Source organism: Suillus paluster, assembly GCF_016628075.1.
Source record: "Suillus paluster strain FC165 chromosome Unknown EDB91scaffold_34, whole genome shotgun sequence".
NCBI classification, from domain to species: domain Eukaryota; kingdom Fungi; phylum Basidiomycota; class Agaricomycetes; order Boletales; family Suillaceae; genus Suillus; species Suillus paluster.
Genome location: NW_024537594.1, coordinates 156,258 through 181,345, shown reverse-complemented (window position 1 = coordinate 181,345; position 25,088 = coordinate 156,258). Strand labels below are relative to the sequence as shown.

General features: G+C 50.7%; 11 protein-coding genes across 11 annotated transcripts; 3 read left to right on the top strand and 8 right to left on the bottom strand.

Moving 5' to 3' along the window:
• Nucleotides 1-582: 582 nt before the first annotated feature.
• Nucleotides 583-2,837, bottom strand: EDB91DRAFT_1237828 (uncharacterized protein; the record flags this gene model as incomplete). Its single annotated transcript, XM_041321635.1, has 11 exons — nucleotides 583-663; nucleotides 714-986; nucleotides 1,039-1,057; nucleotides 1,122-1,399; nucleotides 1,542-1,713; nucleotides 1,740-1,744; nucleotides 1,793-1,960; nucleotides 2,013-2,095; nucleotides 2,180-2,516; nucleotides 2,570-2,601; nucleotides 2,624-2,837. 11 exons carry the CDS (start codon nucleotides 2,835-2,837, stop codon nucleotides 583-585), a joined length of 1,662 nt encoding a protein of 553 aa, XP_041176140.1.
• Nucleotides 2,838-3,708: 871 nt separating this feature from the next.
• EDB91DRAFT_1139503 (MipD protein) lies at nucleotides 3,709-5,380 on the bottom strand. Its single transcript, XM_041318927.1, has 6 exons — nucleotides 5,004-5,380; nucleotides 4,757-4,950; nucleotides 4,613-4,701; nucleotides 4,417-4,566; nucleotides 4,332-4,361; nucleotides 3,709-4,309 (listed from the first exon to the last, which is right to left on the bottom strand). The coding sequence occupies exons 1-6, from the start codon at nucleotides 5,333-5,335 to the stop codon at nucleotides 4,055-4,057; spliced, it is 1,050 nt and encodes a 349-aa protein (XP_041176139.1). The 5' UTR covers nucleotides 5,336-5,380; the 3' UTR covers nucleotides 3,709-4,054.
• EDB91DRAFT_1139499 (mitochondrial carrier) lies at nucleotides 5,381-7,043 on the top strand (the record flags this gene model as incomplete). Its single annotated transcript, XM_041318926.1, has 14 exons — nucleotides 5,381-5,601; nucleotides 5,653-5,663; nucleotides 5,712-5,775; nucleotides 5,832-5,996; nucleotides 6,052-6,176; nucleotides 6,229-6,263; nucleotides 6,320-6,330; nucleotides 6,379-6,467; nucleotides 6,515-6,545; nucleotides 6,601-6,703; nucleotides 6,759-6,790; nucleotides 6,856-6,865; nucleotides 6,917-6,963; nucleotides 7,013-7,043. The coding sequence occupies exons 1-14, from the start codon at nucleotides 5,487-5,489 to the stop codon at nucleotides 7,039-7,041; spliced, it is 867 nt and encodes a 288-aa protein (XP_041176138.1). The 5' UTR covers nucleotides 5,381-5,486.
• A 121-nt stretch (nucleotides 7,044-7,164) lies between these two features.
• Nucleotides 7,165-9,585, bottom strand: EDB91DRAFT_1082954 (uncharacterized protein; the record flags this gene model as incomplete). The annotated part of the gene is made up of 13 exons (XM_041315563.1): nucleotides 7,165-7,210; nucleotides 7,263-7,276; nucleotides 7,334-7,479; nucleotides 7,557-7,701; nucleotides 7,751-7,955; nucleotides 8,019-8,125; nucleotides 8,173-8,263; nucleotides 8,313-8,416; nucleotides 8,575-8,597; nucleotides 8,651-8,756; nucleotides 8,806-9,190; nucleotides 9,248-9,406; nucleotides 9,452-9,585. 13 exons carry the CDS (start codon nucleotides 9,583-9,585, stop codon nucleotides 7,165-7,167), a joined length of 1,665 nt encoding a protein of 554 aa, XP_041176137.1.
• EDB91DRAFT_471992 (uncharacterized protein) lies at nucleotides 9,567-12,629 on the bottom strand. Its single transcript, XM_041327373.1, has 10 exons — nucleotides 12,226-12,629; nucleotides 12,018-12,170; nucleotides 11,424-11,965; nucleotides 11,322-11,375; nucleotides 11,085-11,265; nucleotides 10,934-11,024; nucleotides 10,770-10,876; nucleotides 10,513-10,717; nucleotides 10,322-10,466; nucleotides 9,567-10,273 (listed from the first exon to the last, which is right to left on the bottom strand). The coding sequence occupies exons 1-10, from the start codon at nucleotides 12,357-12,359 to the stop codon at nucleotides 9,972-9,974; spliced, it is 1,914 nt and encodes a 637-aa protein (XP_041176136.1). The 5' UTR covers nucleotides 12,360-12,629; the 3' UTR covers nucleotides 9,567-9,971.
• A 314-nt stretch (nucleotides 12,630-12,943) lies between these two features.
• On the top strand, nucleotides 12,944-14,973 carry EDB91DRAFT_1139489 (uncharacterized protein). Its single transcript, XM_041318925.1, is given in 4 exon segments — nucleotides 12,944-13,908; nucleotides 13,928-14,274; nucleotides 14,326-14,713; nucleotides 14,740-14,973. The coding sequence occupies 4 exon segments, from the start codon at nucleotides 13,151-13,153 to the stop codon at nucleotides 14,834-14,836; spliced, it is 1,590 nt and encodes a 529-aa protein (XP_041176135.1). The 5' UTR covers nucleotides 12,944-13,150; the 3' UTR covers nucleotides 14,837-14,973.
• A 301-nt stretch (nucleotides 14,974-15,274) lies between these two features.
• EDB91DRAFT_1249531 (uncharacterized protein) lies at nucleotides 15,275-17,006 on the top strand (the record flags this gene model as incomplete). The annotated part of the gene is made up of 8 exons (XM_041323107.1): nucleotides 15,275-15,472; nucleotides 15,520-15,685; nucleotides 15,741-16,018; nucleotides 16,069-16,246; nucleotides 16,304-16,408; nucleotides 16,459-16,572; nucleotides 16,629-16,736; nucleotides 16,789-17,006. The coding sequence occupies 8 exons, from the start codon at nucleotides 15,275-15,277 to the stop codon at nucleotides 17,004-17,006; spliced, it is 1,365 nt and encodes a 454-aa protein (XP_041176134.1).
• An 85-nt stretch (nucleotides 17,007-17,091) lies between these two features.
• Nucleotides 17,092-17,909, bottom strand: EDB91DRAFT_1054919 (uncharacterized protein; the record flags this gene model as incomplete). Its single annotated transcript, XM_041313874.1, has 2 exons — nucleotides 17,092-17,585; nucleotides 17,642-17,909. 2 exons carry the CDS (start codon nucleotides 17,907-17,909, stop codon nucleotides 17,092-17,094), a joined length of 762 nt encoding a protein of 253 aa, XP_041176133.1.
• Nucleotides 17,910-19,348: 1,439 nt separating this feature from the next.
• On the bottom strand, nucleotides 19,349-21,018 carry EDB91DRAFT_1249529 (uncharacterized protein; the record flags this gene model as incomplete). The annotated part of the gene is made up of 3 exons (XM_041323106.1): nucleotides 19,349-19,540; nucleotides 19,596-19,831; nucleotides 19,884-21,018. 3 exons carry the CDS (start codon nucleotides 21,016-21,018, stop codon nucleotides 19,349-19,351), a joined length of 1,563 nt encoding a protein of 520 aa, XP_041176132.1.
• A 563-nt stretch (nucleotides 21,019-21,581) lies between these two features.
• On the bottom strand, nucleotides 21,582-22,559 carry EDB91DRAFT_1054851 (uncharacterized protein; the record flags this gene model as incomplete). The annotated part of the gene is made up of 4 exons (XM_041313868.1): nucleotides 21,582-21,823; nucleotides 21,878-22,238; nucleotides 22,301-22,364; nucleotides 22,426-22,559. The coding sequence occupies 4 exons, from the start codon at nucleotides 22,557-22,559 to the stop codon at nucleotides 21,582-21,584; spliced, it is 801 nt and encodes a 266-aa protein (XP_041176131.1).
• Nucleotides 22,560-23,787: 1,228 nt separating this feature from the next.
• EDB91DRAFT_471420 (uncharacterized protein) lies at nucleotides 23,788-25,035 on the bottom strand. Its single transcript, XM_041327372.1, has 3 exons — nucleotides 24,956-25,035; nucleotides 24,349-24,893; nucleotides 23,788-24,286 (listed from the first exon to the last, which is right to left on the bottom strand). The coding sequence occupies exons 2-3, from the start codon at nucleotides 24,881-24,883 to the stop codon at nucleotides 23,928-23,930; spliced, it is 894 nt and encodes a 297-aa protein (XP_041176130.1). The 5' UTR covers nucleotides 24,884-24,893; nucleotides 24,956-25,035; the 3' UTR covers nucleotides 23,788-23,927.
• Between the last annotated feature and the right edge of the window lie 53 nt (nucleotides 25,036-25,088).

The following is a 25,088-nucleotide window of genomic DNA, read 5'->3' as shown; positions in this document are numbered from 1 at the left end:
ACCATTTCCCTCGAAGCCCCCAGTGACATCGGTGTCATCAATAAGCACCCTAACAGTACCTCAATCAATCATGACACTTGACATCATAATTTAAGGACTCACTTCGACCAATGACAGCGAAGAAGCACTGGTAACCGCAAGAAATCAAATGTTTCCTTCCGGCCTTGGCTGACATCAAAACGTGAGTCTACAGAGCCCTCGCCAGGTATCGCATAATGATTCAGGAAGCTCTCGGGTTTTTCAAAGAGTCATCTCTACCCTCGTGCACGAGTGACTCAAATTTAACAAGGTCGCAATGATAGTCGCAATGACCGAAATGTCACAGCGTGCGGTTGTCGATGATTAAGTGTGTTGAATACAGCAATGCAGCAAGTGACTACACACTCGTTACAACTTTCGGGGGTCTATACTGTTATCGAGTCAAGTACTGTTGATCAATTCATCATAGCTATTAACTTTGGTACATATCTACCATGCTACTAGACAGCAATAGCCGCCTCTTCTACAGCAAGTCGCACGATGATAATACATCGCGCGCGGGTATCAAGATAAATGTACGAGATACATGCGTCTATGACGTCTTCACAGTTTCGCCTTCGCCTGCCTTTCATACTCCTCCACCAACACTCGCCTCAACACCTTCCCAGTTGGCGACTTCGGAATCTACCCAGGAGCTCAATCAACCCATTCCCAAGAATGAAACAAAAACCCACCGTCTCCACAATCTTAATGCCACCCCTCAACCACTTGTACCGACTCAGCCGCTCCTGCACCCACGAATCGAGCCGTGCCACGACCTCTTTCTCACCCAGCGCCGTGCCCGTCGGGGATAACACGATCCATGCATGCGGGACGCGTTCGTCGCGGGTACGCCCACCCGAAACGCCCGCGACGGACACGTCAGTGATGAGCTTGTCCGGCTGCGCCAGGATCGTGTTCTCGATTTCGACAGGGGAGACTTGCATCCCTGAGATTTTGAGCGTGTCCTGTGAGGACGGGGTAAGTACAACACGAAACGAATAGGTGGTAGGGGCTTACCTTGGTGCGGTCTTCGAAGCTATAAAAGAGGCAGATCAGCTTAGCATAACTGGGAACATACCACACTCATCAGACCAACTTACAAAAGCACCCCGTCCTCATCGATCCGCATTTGGTCGCCCGTGCGCACCCACCCATCAACAAACGTTTCCCGTGTCGCCTTGTCATTTCCCTTGTATCCCAGCGCCGCAGCGCCCCCGCGGACGAGGAGTTCACCCGGCTCGTTCGGACCCGCAGGGGATCCGTCTGGACGGACAATGCGAGCTTCAACGCCGGGGACGAGAATTCCGGCAGAGCCGGGCTTGTTCTTGGCGCGCCCGTTGAGCATGCCAGGTATGGGCTTCATGGCGATGACCATTGTCTACCTCAGACAATGAGGTGATGGGGTCGGAAGGGATGCAGAGGGTAGGTCACTTACAAATTCGGACAGGCCGTAGCCTGTGAAATTTAACAGTAGTACCAGGGATCTACGCACGATGAGTGGATAACGCACCTTCGGAGACTCTTTCCATGTCTTGGAAGCGAGCGGAAAGCTGGTTGGCGAGCTGGGACGGGAGGTATGCGGCACCGCTGGCGACTGACTTGACCGAGCTCATATCAGTAGTTTTGAAGCGCGGATGGTGAACGAGCTGGTGTATAAGTGAGGGGACGAGAAATATGGTCGTGATATGGTATCTGCATCACGACTCAAGCATGAGTACCGGTACTTGATTCTGTAGCATGTATATACCAAAAGCACTTGGTATGCACTTACTTCGGGACGCTGTCGAAGAATGAATCGATGTTCCACTTGGGGAGCATGAACAATCGTTGAAGGTTTAAGGAAGGAATAAAAACCGGTCGTGTAGAGGCCGAGAGTGTGATGGACCGGAAGGACACTAAACGTTACCCGAAGCCCGTCAGGGGTATTCCATACTGGTGGCTGGCGAAGGAGTTAAGGAGACAAAGAAAGTAATGGCATCAGACAGACATACAGCTTGAACTTTAGCCATTTCCATAACGTTTACCATCGTTCCAAGGGTGGAACACGTGATATTTCCGTGGGATGTCATGACGGCTGTACAATGAGGTCAGACAACGTTGCGTAGTGTGTCTATGTCTCTGCGGTTCGGGACGTGGGACCAGAAAAAGAGATACGTGCCTTTAGGAGGGCCGCTTGTCCCACTGGAATAGATCAGGTAGGCCAGAGTGTCCTTGGTTGCATGACGGACTGGCAGTCGTGGAATACCATTCTCTCGAGCGGAGGAGACGAGCTGGTCAAAGCTTGTGTAGCCTTTGATCTCCCCTTCTAGGAGGTAAATTCGACCAGCTGGGAGACCCGAAGTCAAAGCGAGCGGCAATAGAGAAGGACTGGCAAAAATCCGAGTCGCCTGGGCCAGCGAATTGGCGTGTTTGAACTCATACGGTGTTGAGTAGGATGAGAACAACACAAATGGGACTGTGATAACGAGTAGCGAGTGCATCAGGGCGATATAGTCCTGAGGAATTTTATCACTTTAAAGTCTCAACTAAAAATGGGAAGGAAACGCACCGAGCAGTTCTCGCTCAGAATGCCTACAAGCTCTCCAGTTATCTGGACGAAGACCTAGGCCACCCTGTGCTACATCAGTGCCCAGTGCAGTAGCGCCATCGCGAACACGCTCGACAAACTCCCTGAACGAACGCCGCTGACCAGTAGTCACATTCACAAACAAAGTGTAATCTGGCCACTCCTTCTGGTCAGGTCGGTTGAAGAGCAGGTGGTGAACATTCGATTCGGGGACCTTCGGAAGGTCAGGGAAAAGTGACTTGTAGTACATGCTTGAACACCGAACGGGGCCCGAGGCTTCAGGAATCAGTATTATTGCGTTGACTGAGGATATGAAACGCTATTAACGACAGACCTTACACGATGAGATGTACGTGTGCCAACTTCGAGCGCGATGATCACGCCGGAATTCAACTATAGGATCAACAGATCATCAACTATTTTACTCGGGACGGACCATTGCATTAAGCTTCTGATGGCGCATGATATGCATGACAGCGCAATGACAGCGAACTGCATACCCACGCGTCACCTGTTCCGGTTCGTCGATCATGGTGTGACCTCGGCTTGTTCCTAGGCATTAAATTAGATCGTTACCGCAGGTTACCCTAGGTTACCGGTTACCCCCCGATGACAAGACTAATACCCTAATTTCTTAAAGCTAAGAGAGTATTTTGAAATTTGCAGATTCGGACAATGATTTCCTTTGCAGGATGTCAGCGCCGTACTGAGAGGTACTTGGATCAACAAGCTTACTGCCTAGATTCACTAATACCATAAACGAGCAATTGCAAGTGATCTATGGACGTGAGCTCGCGATATTTCACCGTCATATGTGATTCATATTCAGATGACAGACCTTTGATACACTGTAACTGCCCCGGGGCACTTTCCGAACGATCCCTTGGCATTTGCAGACGTTGAGAAGACCTGTCCCCAAGCATCTGTGTCCAGTCTGCGCAGACTTCACATAGACCGACCATATCCTCCATGACCTCCTAGAACACTAATTGCAGCTGGTATCGAACCGATCGAGACACAGCTAGGTGGAGCTACGTGGAGGTGCCAAAACTGTTGTCGAGTTAGCAACCTCCAAAGGTTGGCGGCAGGGGCGTAAACTTAAATGGAATACCATTGGTAATGGTACCATGCTATTATGGTGAGTTCATACCTGTGCATCCAAGAACAGGTACAGCTACATGTTTCTGGTACTTAGACGAGACAGAATGACAGAGGAGCATGTCAATTGCCACCACCGCTCGCAATATGACTGGGGTGCGACTATGGCACCCCACCCTTGTCGCAGTCCTGCAACACCCAGAGCTCTCCCTATTTGTGCACAAGCCTAAGCAGAGTAGGGTGGCCCTTATTTATATTTAATGCATATCCCCTGCATCTTCAACACTCTCGTGCACCTGCCATAATTTCCTTGCGTCACGAGCCTCCGGTATCGGCTTATCGGAAACCTGTGTCTGGTAATAGGGTGCTCTACAACTTCATGGAACCTTTCGCTGCAATGCCGCTGGCGCCCAGGGTGGTCCACCAATTACTGCTAGCAGTCTTGACTGCAGTTTTCGTTTTCGTCTGCGGTGTCCGTTTGACTATTGTAGAAAGTCCAGAACTGACGCCCTTCCTCCCTCTACCTGGTGGGGTAGGTGCGTCTAGTTCGCTACACTCAGCGCGTTTTCGTTTATTCGATGCACTAGCACCAGGCGTGGGCAACGGCCTGAATCCCTTGTCCCACTCTTTTCGATGTAGCCGGAACACAGGCCATCGTCGCCCTAGCATCTGTGACCTGCCCGAGTGCCGCGATGACAATCAGGAACTGGAGAGGGGGATAGAAGACTTACACTGGAGTGTTCCCCTCCCTGGATAACAACATCAAGTTCTTGTTTCACGAGGTTGCGAAGAGCGGGGCGTTTACTACTGGTTAATTTGTGTTTTGCTGCCAAGTGTTGTGTGTCTCGTATGTAGGGACCTGGGTGAGATAGTAATAGAACCTGAGGACAGTTAATTATGAGCTACCGGAATGGGAATTACAGATACCTTGAGATCGTTGTGCACGGCGTGTCCCACTAGAATGCGGTCTTTGGTGAGAGCTGCGACTGTTTTCTGCACCTCTTCGAATGACTTGGCTAGAGGCAGTGTCAGATCAGCTACCACAGGGTGCAGAGAGTAAAACCTACCTACCTCTGACCATATCCGAGGGGCGTATCCCACTCCACTTGGTCCGATAATCCACAACACGCTCCTTCTGCTTCACGAACTCGTCCATCTGCACGGCACCCCAATAGTTAACAATACTAACGCGTGCAAGCGACGACTCCTCGCCGTCTATGCCCACGCCCACCATCTCGCAATCGACTGCAAGGTATTTTCCTGGACTGGTCGTTCAAAATGAGATTACACGGTGGCTACCTGTGAGAAAATGACGCACTCTACCTGGGTAGACGTATGCTCTAGCCGTCCGAAAATCATCTTGCGGAGCGTCGCAAGGGACTCGCCATTTTTAGTTTCTTGGGTCGTGAAGTCCACAGCGAGCTCGGAGTCGATGGTTGGAGTGGGTTGTCCTCTTGGAAACGCCGTAGATGTGTCTTGCAACGAGGGAACGGAGTTTAGGCCTAGAGATGCGGGCCTCAACTTGGATCTGTCGAGCTTCCGCCGTTTATTGGGTAGACCGTTATCTCGCTCTGACTTTTTGATCGTGGAGAAAGGCTGCAGGAGGATACTTGCCTTTTTCGCAGATACCTTCGCCGCAGATGCACTCATGGTAAGAGGAAGCTTATCTCGACCCAGCGTGTGACTTTCCCTGACTATAATCACGTCAGTAAGGCATGTTTTCTCAACCTTCCAATATGATTATGTACATACATTCTTGTCTTCTGTAGTCTTTCATCTTCTCGAGCTTGCTTGTCCAATCATGCCTTACCTTTCAACCGTAAATGATTTGGTCGCTGGCAGCGTCGGTGGTGCCGCCCAAGTCCTGGTAGGCCAGCCACTTGATACCGTCAAGACACGCGCACAGATCGCTCCCAGTCAGTTAATCGTCCGTAATCAAATGTCTAATATTGACCCATAAATTGCAGAGGGAATGTTTGTACGTGAATACATGGGTTCAGAGGTAGACGGCTCACGGCCGGCTTAGAAAGGACCTATGGATGTTCTCGCACAAACTGTTCGAAAGGAAGGTTTCTTCGCGTTGTACAAAGGTTAACCTTACGCATGATGTAATATCACATCATTCCGAAAGCTCATTCTGCCGCAGGGATGGCCAGCCCCCTCCTCGGAATAGCTGGAGTCAACTCCTTGCTGTTTGCTTCATACGTATACTCTAAGCGCATCGTTTCACCGTTCCCACAGTTATCTTTGAAGGAGATCGCCCTTGCAGGCGCAATGGCTGGAGCTGCAAATGCTATCCTTGCTAGCCCAGGTTTGTTGCACCATTTGCCTTTGCGACTCAGTTACTTCAACTCTTTGTCATCCAGTCGAGATGTTCAAAGTTCGCATGCAAGGCCAATATGGTGCTGCCACGGATAAGAAATTGAGAGATGTCGCGAAAGAGATGTGGAGGGACTGGGGGTTTCGGAAAGGTGTCATGAGAGGTTACTGGGTATTCACACATGTCGCGTTCCTGCAGGCAATATGGCTGACTAGTGTTCCAGGTCACTGTTGCGAGAGAGATACCAGCATACGCAGGGTATACCATCCTTATTTATCTTGACCAGAAGTTCTAATATTGAGAGGGTATTCCAGGTTTTACACAGGTACTAACCATTGCCAATGGATAACTGCTTCGGTCTGACTCCATTTAGGGTTTGAATTCTCGAAGCGGAAGTTCCAGAGTAAGTATGGGGACAAAGTACCCCTCTGGGCCCTCCTTGCTAGCGGTGCGACTGGCGGAGTATGTCACACGACTAGATGTTTCTATATATTCTGAAAATTCTGCAGATTGCATATTGGCTATCCTGCTACCCATTGGGCGAGTTACGGAGCGTCAATTGAGAAAGTTTGCACTTACGTTGACTTTCCGGTAGACGTTATAAAGTCTCGCATTCAGTTGCGCCAGACTCCACCGACTGGCAAGCCCTGGCAGTACATGAACAATGAAATCAGGATGGTTGTCGCTGAATCGGGAATGTAAGATTTGCCCCTGCTGGTATTCAAGTTGTTATTTTGACCAACATGTTACTAGATCGGGGCTTTTCCGCGGTCTGTCACCATCATGTAAGTGGAGTCAATTCTTTGATGTGCACATCGCGGGACTTATGATGATGGTCCATGTGCATCAGTGATAAGAACGTTAGGGTGTTCTTGCTTTTACAAGTCTCGTGATACTCACAACTTCACTAGTATACCCGCTGCAGCGAGCACATTTGCGGCGTTTGAGTTGGCCCGAGGTGAGCTGAAAGCTCTCGATCACGAAATACACCGCTTACGACTTCTTAGAATTTCTTATGGAGTCCACAGGAGTGTAAGATCGAGACACTGGCAATGGATGTACGATATGCGGATGAAATGCTACTAATACAATTATCCCTGGAATACATGAATGACTGGTGAAGATACGGCAAATCCCTCGTGGCATGGCTTGTGACACTCTAGACGGCTTCGACGACTTGGTCGAATACGACAGTGGCTGATGACCTGTTCAATGTGCGTGAGTTAATGGCACAGGTCAAAGGGGTGCGTCCCTCACCTTCGTTCAATGCCCTAAACGTTGCACGTGCATCAATATTACATTGACGTAAGATCACGAGAAGCACTCACATCCTCTTTCCAGCTAAGTTGCGCCTCCAGCTCCGTCAAGCCAAACATGAGGACGATACTAAACTCCTGACGATAGAACTGCAGTCCTGCATAACCCCGTCGCGGACTGATGGTGTGTGCCACTTTCGAGGTGTCCTGCGTGCACGCTGCACAAGGTCGAGAACATGCCTGAACCCCCTTGAGGATCAGCGATGCGCGGCCTTTGGAAAACGCCCACACGCACCTGGTTCAGTGTCCGTCCAGCGCGGATTGGGGCTGTCACCCCTGTAGCACACGATCTCCGTGGCAATCATATCGCATGAAGAGCGGTCTACTACCTCCGTAATGAAGTCCTTGCGGAACTCTTTCGTCTCGGATACGGCCGTGCCCTGCAATGTGCGTGTGAGTATTGCCTCCCGTGCACTAACGAGTCATCACCTTCGTCAGAACTGCGCTGAATGCATTGGGCAGGACCGTCCTGCCTGATGGGCGTGGGATCGCCATACTGGCACGGAGCTTGTGTTGAGGATCATTCCTGTCGAATTGTGTTGCACAACGTGTGCCATACGTGAACTTGGCGACACGAGCAGAGACGCGATGATCCAGGAAAAACGCGACCGCGCCCTCCGCGACTGCCTTGGCCCTGTCAATGTTCCCAAAAACTGGTCACCAAGGTTCGTTTCCTTTTTGGAAAAGGACTACGTACGTATGGCTATCAGGCCGACAGAAATTGAGATCCAGTGGTCTTAGATGGCTTTGTAGTCGCGTAAAGAGCCATTCACTGGCTGCGAAACCGCCGACGAGGAAAACGGTCTGAGGCCTATTCAGTTAGGTGCAGCAGGCACGGTAAAAGATCTTACGCTGATAGTCTTGGTCGCAACGTGGCGCTGCTCCTCGATAGCTTCGATTACAGCTTCTGCAGACGGCTCGAATAACGGTGCTACGTCGGACCTGAGAGGAAATGAGTTCATTCTAATGGACAGGAAATAGATACCCTTACCCCATCAACTTCAACTGCCCGGACCTGATGTTGAAATTAATGTCCTTGTCCTTGATGGTGCCAAATTTGATGTATGCTGGGTCGTTCTCGTTGCCGAACCGTAGCTTGGTTGTTGTGTCGAAAATGGTAGGCCATATGAGAAATCATGTCGTCGCCTCCGAACTGCGATCCACGCAGTTTCTCTGCAACCCATAAGCAAACATGCACACCTCAGAACAATCCGAAGAGTACCTTGGAGCATCATCCGAGCCCTACGGCTTACGAAGATGGATCCTTGTAAGCGGCCTGGCGAATTCTGTTCAAGTAATGACATGGAGAGTTATATTGATCAGACTTACACTCTGCAGGTGCGATCTCCTCGAAGGATGGCGCTGTTGTCATGTGGTATGCACTGACGTCGATCGTTCCTCCACCAGCGTCGACAATAATCACGCCCTGGTCGTCCTGAAATTTCTTGTCAGCTTCTTGCCTAAAGACTCCATCTCAACCTTACTTGAAACCCGTCGACGGCAAGACCACTGCCAAGGCAATAGTGAAGACTCGCCTCGCCCTCTGTGACGAGATGGATCCTTGACCGTCCATCTGGCGTATCAGGCACGAGGCCCGCCATGACCGCTGCATTGCGGATCTGCGCCTGCTGCGGCCCCTCCCATCCATTCGGGTGGCTGAGCACAAACTCAGTCGTGTGCTCGACGGAACGCAGCATGTCTGCGCCATTTGCCTGCGACTCCTCGATATACTTCTCCGCGCATTCATGCAGGTAGCGCATGAAGTCGGCGAGGATTTGCACGGCCGTCTTGTTCGGCGGGAGAGGCGGGATATCTTGATCTGTGATGTGAGAGGACACCATTGTTTTAGGACGGAGATGAAGCTTCCACCTTTTTGTGACTGAAGGTTAGTGAACGACGTGAGGACTGGTGGGTTGGGGGACCAACCATTCCATTTTCACCCATCCGTTCTCTTCAATTTCCTCTTCGATGTATTCCTGCATAGCTTCGGCACCTACGGCACGCACAGCGCCGTCTGGGTCGTAGCATATGATGGACGGAATCTTGCAGTCCCCTCCGACGTGTTCTTGCGCTGGGAATCTGTGTCTGAGTAAGCAACCAATTATACAACTCTTAGAAGCGCTATCCCACCGATTTACGCCTTGGATGACAGGGACTTGCCCAGGGTCGAGGAAGCAGTAAGAGACGCCACTAAACGTCGTCCCGACATCAAACGCAAAGACAAGCTTGCGACACGAGCCGGTGAATGCTTGTCGAGGTGGCATGGTTTAGTTGTGTGCGATATGGCGGATAGGTCATCTGTTATAAACAATCCTCAACGAGATACACGAGGCAGTGTGACCTCGTGCACTCAATGTATAAGCACATGTTCTGTGGCAGGATCATTGAAGGTTTGATCAGCGCCCTATGTATTAGGTACACAGGAGACTGTGACATCGAAGTATAACGAAACCATCATGAATCTTGGAAGAGGGCATATTGTATTGTGCAAAAGGTGAAATCAATGACATGTTGGCAATTCAAAAGCTAACCCATAGATAGGAGCGTAAAATTACAACCTCAAGGAGCCAGGGTGCTGCGGTTGCCGCATAGCATGAGAGCGAGGTGGTTCTACAGAATGCCTAGACTTCTTCCTGCTCATCATCGTAAACTACCACTGCCGGAGTGCTGTAAATGCAGTAAGAACTATGAAAAAAAAATACATCAGGATGTGAACTTGCCGTATTTCCTCTCCCTGGGATGCAGAGGTTAGGCTAACAGCGTCAGCAGGAAAATGATGACTTACCCCGTCTTCCCAGCTGATCACAGCCTTCAATTCTGTCAAACCGAAGAGAAGAATGACTTTGATTTCCATCGCATAATACGTGGAACCTTCGGTGGAGCGCTTAGGGGTGAGTTTCTGGGCGATTTTCGATGTGTCTGCGCGAACGGTGCATAACGTCGAGAATGAACCTAGTTCATCCGGTAAACATCACTGCGATTTACAACGATGTGTCTTACTTCGCTCCGTATCCATCCATTCCGGTTGGGGGAGGAGGCCCCTGTACGACATGATGCCAACTTCGACGTTGTTACACGCCGCCTGATTATACCGTCGGATGGCAAACGTCTCATTGAATTCTTGCTGTTCAGAGACACGTGTTCCCTGCTGCGCTTAAGCAACGAATAGTCAAAAGCAAGTAAAGACCTACCTTAGTCAGTATGGATGAAAATGCATGAGGCAGAGCAAGAATTCCCGAGGCACTTCGGAAAACTTGCTTTTGCCTAGCGCGATGTTCCATATCGAACGGGTTGAATGGGACGCTGCATTCGGTGCCGTACGCGTAACGAGCCACGCGGGACGACACGAGGTGATCGATGAAGTACGACACAGCGCCATCGGCAACAGCTTTATTACTGAAAGCAGTGTCCATGAGCTTGAAAATCTGTGTTGGTTAAAGGTGCTCACCAGTGGTTATCTGGTCGACTGAAGCTAATGCCAAGCGACTGGAAGTACTTTTGCAACTTTGCGAACATCCAGTCGCTCGCAGCAAAACCACCGACGAAAAATACAAACTTCGGGTGGAAGGGCGGTTCAGTACTTTTCGATAGCGCAGTAAATGACCAACTTACTGTGATCGGAGTGCCTGAGGCATTTCTCTGGATTTCGAAAGCTTCGATGATGTTGCTGATGGAAGGTTCAAAGAGTGTTGCTACATCTTGTCTTTTTAGTAGCCATGCGTTAGATATCAACGGTCACGAAATACTGGGCTACAAGACTTACCCATTCAATTTAAGTTGACCATTGCGGATATCGCGCTGAGGATCCCTGTCACGGACGGTACCAAACTTGATGTAAGATGGATCTTCCGGGTTGCGAAACCTGAGCTTGGTGGTACTGTCGAAGATGTCCGTCATTTGCTGGACTATGTCTGGTGTGCCGAAACGACTGCCGGATAGTTTTTCTGTCAAGTCAATTCAACGATGACATAACAGGGCAAGCAGGATCATGCTGGCAAACCTTGAAGAAGGCCATGAGCACGGCGGGTCACGAATACAGAACCCTGCAGTCGACCTAAGGAACAGAGAATAAGACGTGGTCGAAGAATTTTATATCACTTACATTCGGCTGCAGCAATCTCTTCGATAAGTGTCGGGGATAAAGTCATCGAGTAGGCACTAAGATCGAGGGTCCCTCCTCCTGCATCTATGACGACAACACCTTGGCTTGCCGAGGTATCCTCCTCTTCGCCATCTCCAGAGGCAAGTATCGGCGTATTTGAAAGCGTATCTGAGGCCAGGATATTAGCGACACAGTAATGCAAGCTCGCTTCTCCCTCCGTCAGCAAATGAACACGGGCCATGCCCTCTTCTGTGCTGGGAATGAGACCGCCAAGGACGGCAGCTAGCCTGATCTGTTTCTGCTGTGGGCCTTCCCAGCCATTTGGATGGGTAAGGACGAACTCGATGCGGTTCTCGACGGACCGCCAAAGATTAGGTCCGCTTGCATGTGTCTCCTCGATATAGCTGCGTGCACAACGAAAGAGGTACTGCATGAAGTCGCCGAGAACCTCGACGGCATTTTTGCCTCGCGGAAGAGGTGGGATGTCGTTATCAGTGATATGGGAGGCGGCCAGATGCCTGGCCCGCAGGTGAAGTTTCCACCTAGATGTTTGACACGGTAGGTGAAGCGAACACTAGTATACGTTAGACATACCATTCAAGCTTCACCCATCCTTCTTCCTCGGCCCTTTCGATAATATGCTCCTGTCGAGCTTCAGCACCGATAGCACGGACAGTCCCACTCGAATCGTAGTAAAGTATAGAAGGTATTTTAGAGTTCCCTCCGCTGTGCTCTTGGGCTGGATATCTGATATTCGCAGTAGTCAGCAACAAACCAGGACTGTTGTATTACGAAGACAAACCTAGTGACAGGCTCGATCTTAGGAACTTCTCCAGGGTCGAGTATACAGTAGGAAATCCCACTATATGTAGTGCCCACGTCAAAAGCAAGGACCAACTTGCGAGATAGTCCGCGATACGGTTGACGGGGAAGCATATCGGTCAAGTGGCTGATGGATGAATGTCGTATGTTCCTCAAAACGTCTTATACCTCATGGTAGAGGCCGCATGGATGCTTATCCAAATGTCCGTTCACAGCATTCACCATATCACCTCCCAACGTTCAACGAATGGTGACCTAAGATAGGGGTAGCGGGCGTTCCGCACATGTCAATCGTGAGGTTCGATGCGGGTGATCTGCGCAGACCAACTTGACTTGGGCTGAACATTGATGCGGTTCCTGATTGTTCTAGATAGAAATAGTAAGCAGATTAACGGACAACAGGACTAGTGGATGCCTCGAGGTCACCCCACAAGACCAAGATCTGCGGCTTCTGGTCAAGATGACGAATGAATTGGGCAGATAGACGGCTTCGGTGATGCAAACGACCTGCCAGTGCGCGGCTGTGCGCCTCGGATAAGTAACTTAGGGATGTAGCGTCTTCTGTGTGGGATCTATTGTCAGAGCACTTTTTCACGGGCTTACTGCGGTGATTGGCGTCGCAGGATTGTGTTGGTTCCAGCTAACCTACGACAGCAGGAAGTTTGGTGGATGGTCATATCCAGACGGAGATCATAACATGATACATTGTAGTAAGTATATCGCACTAAGTGCCCTGAGACAAACAACACACGTATCAGGTCATATACCAGTGTTGCATAATGGACGTAATATGCCCGGATTGTCGCGGACCATGAATACAATTAATGGAGAGAACACACAGCAGCACAGGGTGCAACAGCATGCCGCTGTGACCACAGCATAATTTCCAGGCGTGAAGACACAAAATGACTGCAGACACGCATACACGCGGTCCGCAATGTGATATTTGGAACGTTACCGCAGCGTGGCTCCGAGGTCACCTTGATGGGCGTCGTCCCGGACACGAGGCAGAAATGAACATGCTTCTACCACATGGCAAAGCCCTTCAAGATGTGGTGAACGTTCATTACCTCGCAACCAATACAACCATGAACTCGTCGACATACGGGTTCTTACCATCTAAAGGCTTTACTGTACCCATTGCCCTTGTCAGCGCTAGCGTTCCTTTTCTCATGTGCTTTTTACGCCGACCTCGCGCACTCTTTATCTGGCTGAAATCTCTGCGTTTCTTCCGCGACATTGAAACTGAAGAACGGCTACTCGACTTGAAGAAGAAATGGGAGGATGAGGAGAGGAAGCGCATAACGCTAGAGGACAAGCTGAAGAAACTTGAGCTGGAGCAACAAGTTTCGGCCCAAGAAAAGAGCACACTGAAAACGGAAATTGTCCGGCTTACGGCCGCTCTGAAAAAAACCAGCAAGGAAGCCGATGAAATTCAGGTCAGGTTACGACAGGAGCAAGTCGAGAGAGAAAAGGTTCAGCAAGAACGCTCCAAGCTTCAAGATGCGCATCAAAAGCTGCAGCAAGATCTCAGCTCATACCAGCAGCAGCTGATGATGCGAGAGACTGAGAAGAAGGCCCTGAGGAATGAGCTGCAGGCCCTACAAGCCAAGTTCAACGATCAGACCACCCTTCTTAGCGACCGCACGCGGGAGCTTACGGGGTGCACAAGCATTCCTGAGCAAGGCCGACGTGCTCTCGGGAGCAGAAGTCATCAGACTGGTCGACGAACTCAACCAGGAGATCATGCAGACGGCAGCTTTCATCTCGGATTCCTTCGATTTCGCTCGGAAGCCTGAACACAGAGACGAGATCAAGGAGGCCAGCGCACGGACCAGTGAGCTGATTGGGCCTGCCATGACGTCGCTTCTGGGTACGGTGCAGCACGGAGAAGACCCTCTCTTGATCCAGATTGCATTGCAGGCTGCCACAGTCGAGTTCTCTCGTTGGATCATAATGACCTGGGACTTTGACGGCTTGCAGGCTGAGCAACCATTGGCAGAGATCTATAACGACGTTCGGGAAACAGGTAAGGATTGATGTATATCTAGAGAAGTGAATGTACTTAAACGCACGACAGAAAGCCAGGCAGTCAGCGGCCGATGGCGCGCTTTGACTCGGTCTCATGCGCAGAAGGTTGCTCTGCAGGAATCGGATGTACACTCGACAATGGTTGCGCATATCAGCGATACCCTCGTGGTCGTGATGATTGCAGCTGGTTGCACCAAGAACTACGAAGATGCGTATCGCGAGTTCACCATGAAGTTCGGCGAACGCGTGTCGAACATTGTCCGCATGGCAGCAAGGCTTAACAGAGCCATGGGGGAGGAAGTGACGTCGGCAGATCTCTGGCCCACTCATTCTGCGGCCGGAGAGAAGTTTGACACGGAAACGATGAAAGACTTCGACGAGGGGAGCGGGGCGCAATCTGGCGTTGTTTTGTGCACGACTGCGCTGGGCTTGCAAAGGTCGGAGAAGTTGGACATGGTGAGAGCGCAGAGTACAAGGCGGTGACGCTCGCGAAACCCAAAGTTGCGCTTGAAGCTATCGCAGATGGGATGGAGAGGGAGGCGGAGTTGTCAGGAGACTAACTTACTTTCAGAACAATGTCACCACATATTTAATTTGTTTGACTTTTGTTCATCGCTACCTTAAATTATTCGTGACCATTCTATTGATGATTTATTGACGCAGTGAATAAGTGATTGGCAACCTCCATGCCTGCAGGAGCAGACGTACCACGATTCGAATGCTTTTCTGCTCACTCTCAGAAAGACCCGAACTCTATACACGATTCACTGCCTTAACTTGTCACGACACTAGCACTTGCGGCCATCATAACTTAGGCGCAAAACGAAAAACAGAGTTGTAGATAGCATGGTCAGTTTGTGGTCAGTTCAACGTCAAGCCGTTGACGATGTGCTTATGTAACCGGCTTTGCTTCATTCGTTTACTCGATCGACTTGTACTAGTACCGCGACTTAGGGGAGAAGGCTACTTACTGTTCTCAGAAGTGGCACCAGCACTAAATGGCAAAGGGTAAATCAGGACCCCCATACACAGGGCGCTCTGCAGAATATGTCGTTGTCAGCTGCCCGTGGGGGATGAACCGCGTCACAAAGAATCGCGTCGCGCAGGACTTTGATCGTCTTGCTGCGTGGATTCAATATGTCCTCCAGGACAAAGGTGTAGATGCAACTGTTGAATGTATATTTCAAATGGGGACGGTGAGTATCGTGCCAACTTGAGTTAGAATCCCATCTAATGACGGCAGAGAGATGAAGTCATTGTCCAACTCCCACTTGGGGCAGATATTCAGCCACTTCTTGGGGAGCATAAGTGGGCAATCATCTCGAAGAAGTGGGATGGGGATCCAAATGATGGCAGAGCCTCCTCTTTATTTGAATATAATTTTCGCAACAACGGCGACCCAAGTAATCGTGAGTTTAGGCGTCTTGGTTTTATTTTCGTCGTACGTCTAACCCATACCTTTAGACAACTGGGCAGAAGAATATCCTAGCCCCCTTCCTCCAGGGAGTGTCCCTGCAAAGTCCCCGTATCCAGAGCCAGGCTGGGCTGAGCCCCCTAGCTCTATCCGTAGTCTCGTCCTTCCAGTACCACCTAGGCCACCGACACCTGTCCCAGAATCTGAGCCATCACAAATCCCAATCCCAATCCCAGTCCAAATCCCAATCCCAGTCCCAGTCCCTGCGTTTCAAGGAACGACACCTCTACCTCCCGTTTCTCCCCCCACAGCACCTGCTAATGCAACTGTAAGCTGTCTATGGTTAGAATTCGTGATCGTCTGGTTAAATACATATAGTCTGCATTCAGACCTTACGAACCTCCTACGCAACACCCCGCTCATGGAACTTTCATCGACCAGATAAATAAGCCAAGGAACCTTTCTGTGGACCAGCAAAGCCACCAGTCTAGTCCAGGCGAAGGCGAACATGCCCCAGCCCTGAAATATATCAAAAAGCTAGATCCCTACCAGGAAGGTATGTCATCGCTTCTTGCACTCACACATATTGTTGCGCGTGTAACCATTTTTGCAGAGGAAGACACTCAGGCGCTCTTGCGAACCCCTCCACGAGATTCTCAGAGTGACTCCAAGCCCATCAAACACGAACTTGTCAAGAAAGAGCTGGACTTTGAACCCGGTAAATGACTAGTGTGCTGGTACCACTTCTACTCTCCTTAATGCAAGCAGAATACCAGCCGTCTTCACAACTAATGGACGCCATCAGCAGTTTGATACAGGAGCAGGACGAGGAACAGAAAGCCGTTGTCTGTGGGGGATCTGGCGGACCGCTGCCAGGGCCATGTACGTGAATTGGTTGTCGTGATATTGCGCAGTTCGTGATTTGGTCCACTAAACAGCTACTTCCTATCAGCCATCTGCAGAGCTCATGGACGCAATTGACAGTTTAATTCAGGAGCAGAATCTCGACCAAAAGCCCGTAACCAAGGAACGCCAACAAAACTCTCGTGCGTCATCTTTAATCTTACTAACGAGCCTACGTGACGTCGGGTACCTCAGACTATCAACCATCTGCCGAGTTGACTGATGCGATCAACAGTCTACTTCAACAGAGTGCAGCCAGCGACGATGAGAAGAAGCCGGTTCCGGACCCACCACGTGCGCATTCTCCTCTTATCCTCAATCATGCTATTAAGCCCAAGTCCAGCGCGAAGCAAGAGAAAAAATATGGACGGAAGAAATCCAGGTATGTGATACAGCATCTAAATACCAAATGACAGGATAAAGAAGCATGCACAGGGACGAAAAAGATCAAGTTGGAAGAGGCGTAGAATCTCCCATTGTACTTTCGGATGAGACCATTTACTCATCCATGCTGTTAACCACTGTCTCCAGCGCGACTTTTGGTTTCAATAAGAGCTTGATATCCCACTGTTTGTCTCCTGATGTGGCCAGCCTAGTGATTCGGCTCAGGCCAAGGTCCGTCGTGCACAGCACCCGGACACCGCCAGTTGCGGGGTCTCCGTCTACGTACGCATCCTCCATCTCCTCCGCAGAATACGCGAACCCACCAGGCACCGTTGACGGTTTCAAGTCGGCAGACGTGATCTCCTCCATCACGATCTTGTTAAGCTGCGTGGCCAGCTTGAAGAGGAGTACGATCCTGTCACTTAACTTTTTCTCTACTGATGCGTGAAGTACATCTGGTGCTGCGGAGCACCCTGCAACAAGCATGATGCTGGAGAGACGTCCCACGAGGTGTGGTGTAACCGCTGCGATGACCTGGCTCTCTTCGTAATTATTGTGGGCATATGCACTCGTGAGCGCCCGCCACCTCCCTGATATCGCTTGTGCCTCTGGAATACAAGCGTTATCATATGCACTCTCTATCACGCACGCTGTTTACACTCACCACCTCGTCGTATTCTTTCATATGTGCTGGTGAATATTCCGCTGGCATCATCGCCAGATAGCGTCCACGAGCAAATCACAAACTCGAGGATTTGGACGAAGCACGATTGGAACGTGATCTGGATGAGAAGGGGGTCGTCTTTGTGCTTCTTGGTGACCAAATAGTGCGTGAGTGTCTGCCCAAACAATCTCGTGACCACTGCGCAGGCATTCTCGTCCCTGGCTCCACTTGACTCGAATGAAAATGCGTCCACCATCGATTCTGCCATGTAGGCGGCGCTCTGGAGCACCTCGGCATTGAGCCTCTGCAGCATGGAAATGACGTCGGCACCTGAGGAGGCGTCAGCTGTGGTCAAGAAACTCTGTGCGCCTTTCAGCTCGAAGGTGCGGTCGTTGAGGAGGGTATGCAGCTGGGATTCTTTCTCTGACATGGCTTTCAGTTGGTTCGTTGCGATTTCTAGATCGTGCCTCGTTGAAGTGAGCGCGGATTCGGTGTCTCGGAGCTTGACTTCGAGCGCGCGTGACATATCAGTAGACCCCTTCAAGCGTTCCATCGCCTGTCGCAAGCTTCGATTTTCCGAGCTGCACTTGCTCAGCTCTTGCTGCAGCCTTTGCACTTCGGTCTCCGCTTTGCCTCGAGCGGCATTTATCTCCCGGATTCCCGTCTCCGTACTGCTCCTTTCAATCCGCAGCGCCGCTTCAGCGTCTTTACGCGCACCAATTAACTGCTGTTTCTCCCTCTGACAGGTTTCTAACCTCTCGTTAGCCGATGCAAGGTCTTTCTTCAACTGCTCGAAGTCATTCTCCAGGTTTTGATTGCCTCGTACAGAGGTTTGAGAGCTCCTGCTGCGTTCAACAACAAGTGATGGTGCTGGAAGCCGCTGTGTGTCGCGCTGCGGGATGCGCCGTGGGGCTTCGGCGGCACCTTGAACACCCGGAGGGACGTTGTTGAGGTTGCGATTTAGTGAGGAGATGGCTGGAGATCCTAGGGGGCGGGACGAGCCCGAGCCCACCTGTAGCGGAGCCCTCATCTCATTACCCGGGACTCTAGTCTTTGTCGAAGCGCCTACCTCTTGTCCTATGGTCTGCGCATGCGAGGTGGTAGTTAGAGACATTTGACGGTGGGACATCGTCCTCGGCCGTCGCGAGGATCTTGTCTCATCCGTACGCTGCTCTGGGACTGTGTCCCTAGCCCTGGCTTTTGTTTCTTCTTTTGTGGGGTAATGACGCGTCTTGTGGACTGACGCCTCCTGCTCATCGCTTGTTCTTTTCCTCCCCTCCATGTCGTCTTGTGACCAGCGTCTATGATTTTCACCGTGTTTTGCCTCGGTTTTGGGGGTTGCGGTTGTTCCAGCAGAGGAACCTCTCCAGCTTGCGTAGGCAAGTAGGAGAAGTTGATTCATCATCATTGGGTCGTAATGAAAGGGGAAAAACTACGGAAGCCGCCAGATTTAACCCCATGACCTGGGTAGACGTACACCTCTCACGGCCATGTGTTTGCCGCGTTTTCGAATATCAAGCTAACGGTGATTTGGATTGATCGCTCAGAAAGTACGTCTGCTTGCGCTCTCTACATTTCAGGGGCCTTTTCTCACCCTCGTGATGAGAAGAGATAGATATTCGAAACACAAGGTAGGTATGTCACAATATACACAAGAAGTACAGATCATCACGTTCAGCATCCATGGAAGTTCTGAAATGCCCGATCTCAGTCGTCCAAGTTATCAACCACAGATTCCAGAGCGATCTTTGGCTTCAACAGGATCCTCATTCCGCCATTGGCTCCCTTGGAACGCTGCCACAAACCTATATCGGTGGGACACAGAACGCGGTTGTTTGCAGTGTCCTTGTGATGTTCACCGTCGTCGTACCCATCGTCCATGCACGCGGAGTCGAAGACCTGTGGCAGGTTTAATCACCACGACATCAAGACCCCGATCGGCGCTGTTACCGACAAGCCTATTGATGCGCATACCGGACTTCGCAAGCAGCGAGATCTTCTCGCTGAACTTGTGCTTTAGGGCATCACAAAGCTGTGATCGAGTGGCGTTGCAGCCCGCAACGAGCAATATGTCAGCGAGCCCGGCTATGATCTTGGATGCGGCTGCGGAACACAACTGAGCATCGTCGAGCTCGAGATGCTTAGAGAGAATATGCGCCAGTGCATCCCATGCTGCGGTGACTGTCTGGGCTGCAGAATGAGTTAGTAAACAGTCGCCTCGGTGCATTGGTAAAGCGCTTACTAGTGCCACTCTGGTCAGCTGTACCAAGTCTTTCCTTGCCTCCACCAGTGATCCATGTTGTCGAGAGCCAGCAGAGGTATTGGGAGACGTACGCCTGGAAAGCGATCTGGATGAGAATAGGATCCTCGCTATGACTCTTGGTGCACAGGAAGTGGACGAGGCCTGCACCAATGGTCACGCCTACTTGCTGGAATAGCACCGTCTCCTCATTCCCATTCACTCTTCCTTTCTCAAACCCGAAGGAGTCAGCCATAGACTCAGCCATAAATGTAACGTCTTGATGGATATCGGAGTTCAGCTTCCGGAGAGCGCTGACGACCTCGTTGCTCGAGGACATCATACCCGCGAGACGCTCTGGGATACAGTTTGCCAGCAGCGCGCGAACGTTGTTGAATTCTTGAATCAGGGATGTTGAGTCATTGCGGGCTGCGTTTGCGCTCTTGGCCTGCGAGCTAAGCTTCTTCATCTCGGCGAGCTCTGTATCTTTGGCCTCCAGCTCGGCTTCTAGAGCAGCAACCCGGTCTGTTAGACTCATCCTCACGGATTGCTCTTTCCGCAAGGACTCGAGTTGGGCGGAGCTCTGCGAGAGCTGCCGACGGTACACAAGCATGCTGCTCCTTGCCTCCAGTAGCTCGGCTTGAGCATGAGCAGTGGAACTATTCAGCTCCTCGAGGGTTTTCCGCATTTCCTGGTTCTGTTGCTGCATTGTCGCCTTGGAGACATCGTTCTTCTTCATGAGCGCTGCAACAATATCTTCTTTCTCCTTCTTCATCCGTTCGCACTCAGCGAGCGCCTCCTTGTTCCGTTGCCGCAGCTCTGCGATCTTGGCCTGAAGGCTGCTTGTCTCAGTCATGGACTGATTGAGCAGGGACTGCACCTGCTCCTCGAAACGGTGGTTCTCTTGCTTCGCCTCGTCGAGGAGCTTTGTCAGGTGCAGCACTTGCATGTCGTCATGCGTTCTGCTGCCGTCGAGGCTGACGACGTCTGCATCGCCATCGATGAACACGGGGGAAACTTCCTCCCATTCATTGCGATGCTCAGCTTGGGTGGCGTTTCGAGAGCCGGTCTGCATGGTAAGGACGGGTCTGGCGGTCGAGGACGATGATACCGTCCAGTATGGGACGCCCCACGTCATGGTTGAATTTGCGAGAGACGGTTGTTTAGGTTGTTCTGTGTGGGTAGGACGATGTGTATTACTAGTCTGCTGTGCAGTTCATTCCTCATGGACAAGACTGACCTCGAGGTGCAGGCTCCTGCGGGACATGCGTTCTTCATATAATGTGATTACTCCCAGGTTTGGGCTAGATCTCACATTCTGGGAGCCGATCTTACGTAGCTGAGGGTGAACAGCCCTGATATCAACCCCTAGGCCACGCAGCGTGCTTCTTGAAGTTCACACGCGTACATAATCCAGTGTGCGTGTCAATTGTACGAAGATCACCCGTATTCATACAATTGCATGCAGAGACGGCACAGTCCCCGGAACTCTGCGGCCATGAATACAATCATTGATCCCGTAAAATATGCAGACTTGTAAGCGTGAAGCTGCAGGTCTGCTGATTCTAGTGTGCGCAAGTTCCAATTGACGCGAAGCGTCAGAGGAGGAAGTTCGTCATCGAAAAACAATACATCTATGTGTTAGTTCTACAACGCATCTATGTCTGCTTACAGTAAATGAATGTTATGACACTTGAACGGTTAGCGCTTCGCTGTCTTGGCGGGAACAAAGAGCCACCAGATGCTGACAATAAATCTCAAGCCCGTGCCAACGCCAAGAGTACCAGCGGATCCTATTGCGTCGAGTAACGCACGTCCCAAAAACCCGCCCAAGAACAAGGAGCCGATAGCAAGGATCTTATGATCTCGGGAGATGACAAGCCGACGTATGTCAAAGAGCTTAGGGTCGGCCATCAACTCGCACCAAGTCGTTGTCAGTACAACTGGATAGCACACTCAGTATCGGATGCCAAGAGAATAAAGCAGAAAAGGCTCACCCGTCGTGGTGAACTGCGTGTTCGTTCTCTTTCCCATGATTCCTTGCAGACCCATGCTCGCGCTCATGAATCCAACACAGACAAACGACAGGGTGTTGCTCCACGCAGGGTCAGCGCGCGCATCTGCAACACTCGCCTGCCCACTCTTCCAGATGGCGATAGCGGCAGCCATGGTGAAGAGTGTCTGAATGAAAGTGCCGAGAGCGAGCCAGGCGCGTGTTTTGCAGCCCATCTTATCACCTAAGCGAGCGATGGTTGCGCCCAAGATGAATGTGATGAGTGAGCAGAGGGCTTGTTGATCCGCAAGATGGAAAGAATGGTCGTGTTGGCCATTGAAAAGGCGTGCGATGGCGAGTGAGAGCTGTTCGTAGATGTATGAGCACTTTGGCCATGTGGCTAGTATTGAAGGATGTCGAATCGCACCTGTACAGTGTTTCCGGTTTGAAAGGCACACCACACGAAGATGGCAGAGAAACAGACAGAATCACTGGAGATCAGAACAAATTAAGTATTGGGTACGGCCCTACGGGGCATTTCGGGAGACGTACATAAAACCTGTCATAAAACAATATGCAGATAAGGGAGCCGTGGCTTTCTCTGCATCGATGTCCGTGAAGAGGTACTTCTTCCAACTTGTGGGCGTCGTAGATTCGTTGTTCTCGATATCCCGCTTGTCCGACATGATGAGTAGCTAGACAGATCTTGACGGGGGGAAACTTGGGTTGTCGTCGGATTGAAATGGTTGCCCGCGAACAAGATATTTTAACACATGAGAGCAAGTTTCTCCTCCGACTGTGATCCGATGAAGACTACCACGGTCGGCGTTAGGCCCAGCTCACGTTTGGCAGAGACCAAGCAGCAGGGAACTTGAACTTGATTTCTATCAACGCAGCTGCGCTATCCTAATAACCACTACCGCATTGGTTCGGCGTTTAACAAGTACTGGTTCCAGGCCCTCTAAATCCCATTATTTTAAAGGCCATCGGCGTTAGGCAGGCCAAAGACGATTCTCACCCAGCGACTACTGTGGAGTATATTCAAATTGCATGACCGATCCCTCTAAAAGGAGATTCACGATTCCGCAGACAACGTTGCTAGTTACCTGCACTTCTAGACCTACACGCGCCCTTCTCTAGGTGCTATAATAGAGACTTGGATCGAGGACGGAACATAGTTGCGGTTGATGCTCATACCGGTGACCTGGTCTCGAGGTTGAGCGATGCGGCCGGTCCGACTCACGTTCAACACACCCCAGGAGACTGGACGCCAGAGCAGACAAGAATGCAGTGCGCAACAATAGACCGTGCTACGACCGATCGAAGCGATGTTATTGAAGTCACGAATGAAATCAACAGTGAACTTGTAACCAGTTCTGGTTCAAGCTTGCTTTTCTTGGATTTTCGTGCATGCAAGCTAGGCGAGCAATAATCTGCACAGCACCATCCGGACCATTTTCAGACGCGTGGTCGAAATCAGGCTTCATTCGCTTCGCATCAAACCCTTCCACCCCACTTCGGGTAGGCCCATGCTTGCGAACACCAGTTTCATGAATCAATAATATCATTTCTCTCCTGACAGAATAAATTCAAACCCAGGCAAGACCACAGCCCATCTGTATTTGGCACGTAGGCCCATGTTCGCGAATACCAGCGCCATGAATTAATATTTCTACCCTGATAGAATGAATGCAAACATTCAGGCCGAACCTCAGCCCGTTTGCGTTGGGTATCTTCCTTGTCATTGATGCCGCCAAATCACGTTTCTAAATAACGTTTCCTTTCCTTCGGGCGGAGTTCTCACAACGCCTTTCCCGCGACGGTGACCGAGTGGCGAATCGCCAGGACTCTTCGATACATTGGACACGATCTCTAATATTACTGGCATGGTCCGATCGGTCCCACGTGAGCCCACTCACTCCGAGAAGGTGCATTGGGGAGGTCTCCTAGCAGGAAAATGTTCGACAACCGCAGCAATTTTAATGGAAGTGGTTGTATGTGGAAGAATAGTATTTAATCGACGTTGGTCTAAACACTTTTGGAAGCTTCATCGTCTAGGAACTTTTACGTTTTGAGTGTCGACCAGAACAGATATGCTTCTTCTTCATATACGGTCGCTGGAAGTCCTTTCCACAGCTAGCGCAGACAGTTCTAGACTGTCGCAAGTGAATCTCTTTCATGTGACGAGTGTAGTTATCTTTCTTGACAACACTCGCGCATCCGGGCCACGTACACTTCGCTTTCTCCTCGCCATCCTGTACAACGGGGAAACAAAGCTGTTGGTAGCGTCTGGTTGACTGGCCAGATAGGGTCTGCCACTTAGGGCACGTGTCATCCTGAGATACAAAGTTATGGAATGACTGTGCACCGAGCTGATAATTGACAGAACCGGAGTTGCCGGAGAGTAACGGGTCTATGGCCGCACAGCACACGTGGTAAGCTTTAATGAAAAGGCTACAAATATAGCAAACTTACCTGGGGAAATTTGCGCGATAGAATGATCTACTGTTCCTGGCAGGGTGCTAGTGCTCCCGACAGATTCTTGTGAAAGCGGACCATACTTTTGGTCAGTTGAACGTTGGCCTTGCAAGAGTCGGAATGGGTGAGTCGCGACGGAAAGGTTGGGCGCAGTCGACAACACCGGAAGAACGTCGCACTCGTTGAGTGCCACTGGCGCGATGGCGTGACGTTCATCGCCGAACACTGCTTGGAGGTTGAGGCTACTATCCCATGCGCCAACATTCCGCGCATCTTCTGACTGGCGGCTGGCAAGGATCTCTGCAATGCGGGTGCGGATATACTGGATCTCTTGATAAGCACTGTTAAGCCTTTCACAATGTCGGTCAAGTCCTTCGAGAAGTGGTTGTAGGGATAATCTCAACGAGTCATGATCACTAGGTGCATGTCCTGAAGTACTATGATGCAATAACCGTCTATCGTTGGTCGAGCTTGTGCATTGCCCGAGAATGTCGCGCTGCGAAGACAACATCGATGGAGTGGTTGTTAGCATCGAATCGGACCTGCAAAGGTAATTCATGGTAAATGCTCCGTCCTAAGCTTACGAAGTGAAAAGTAGCCTTACTGATGTATATCTCGTTCTCAATGCTGAATTTTGCTTTTCCAGATGTTGGAGTGTGCGAAAAGTTATAAGAACGCAAGGACTTGCCCACGCGGAAAGCAGGATCGTGCATATCGGCATTTGGATGTCAGCTTTT

Excerpts from the sequence above, each read along its gene's own strand:
- EDB91DRAFT_1139503 (XM_041318927.1), bottom strand. The coding sequence starts at position 5,335 with ATGAGTGCATCTGCGGCGAAGGTATCTGCGAAAAAGGCAAGTATCCTC. Across the intron at positions 4,567-4,612 it reads CCGTGCACAACGATCTCAAG|GTTCTATTACTATCTCACCC; the intron begins GTATCTGTAATT and ends AACTGTCCTCAG. Across the intron at positions 4,362-4,416 it reads AGGGAGGGGAACACTCCAGT|GTCACAGATGCTAGGGCGAC; the intron begins GTAAGTCTTCTA and ends GCACTCGGGCAG.
- EDB91DRAFT_471992 (XM_041327373.1), bottom strand. The coding sequence starts at position 12,359 with ATGCTTCCCCGTCAACCGTATCGCGGACTATCTCGCAAGTTGGTCCTT. Across the intron at positions 11,025-11,084 it reads GGTCAACTTAAATTGAATGG|ACAAGATGTAGCAACACTCT; the intron begins GTAAGTCTTGTA and ends GCTACTAAAAAG. Across the intron at positions 10,467-10,512 it reads TTTCATCCATACTGACTAAG|GGAACACGTGTCTCTGAACA; the intron begins GTAGGTCTTTAC and ends TAAGCGCAGCAG.
- EDB91DRAFT_1139489 (XM_041318925.1), top strand. The coding sequence starts at position 13,151 with ATGACTGCAGACACGCATACACGCGGTCCGCAATGTGATATTTGGAAC. Across the intron at positions 14,275-14,325 it reads TAACGACGTTCGGGAAACAG|AAAGCCAGGCAGTCAGCGGC; the intron begins GTAAGGATTGAT and ends AACGCACGACAG. Across the intron at positions 14,714-14,739 it reads ACTGCGCTGGGCTTGCAAAG|CGCAGAGTACAAGGCGGTGA; the intron begins GTCGGAGAAGTT and ends ACATGGTGAGAG.
- EDB91DRAFT_471420 (XM_041327372.1), bottom strand. The coding sequence starts at position 24,883 with ATGCTAACAACCACTCCATCGATGTTGTCTTCGCAGCGCGACATTCTC. Across the intron at positions 24,287-24,348 it reads TATCGCGCAAATTTCCCCAG|ACCCGTTACTCTCCGGCAAC; the intron begins GTAAGTTTGCTA and ends GTGCGGCCATAG.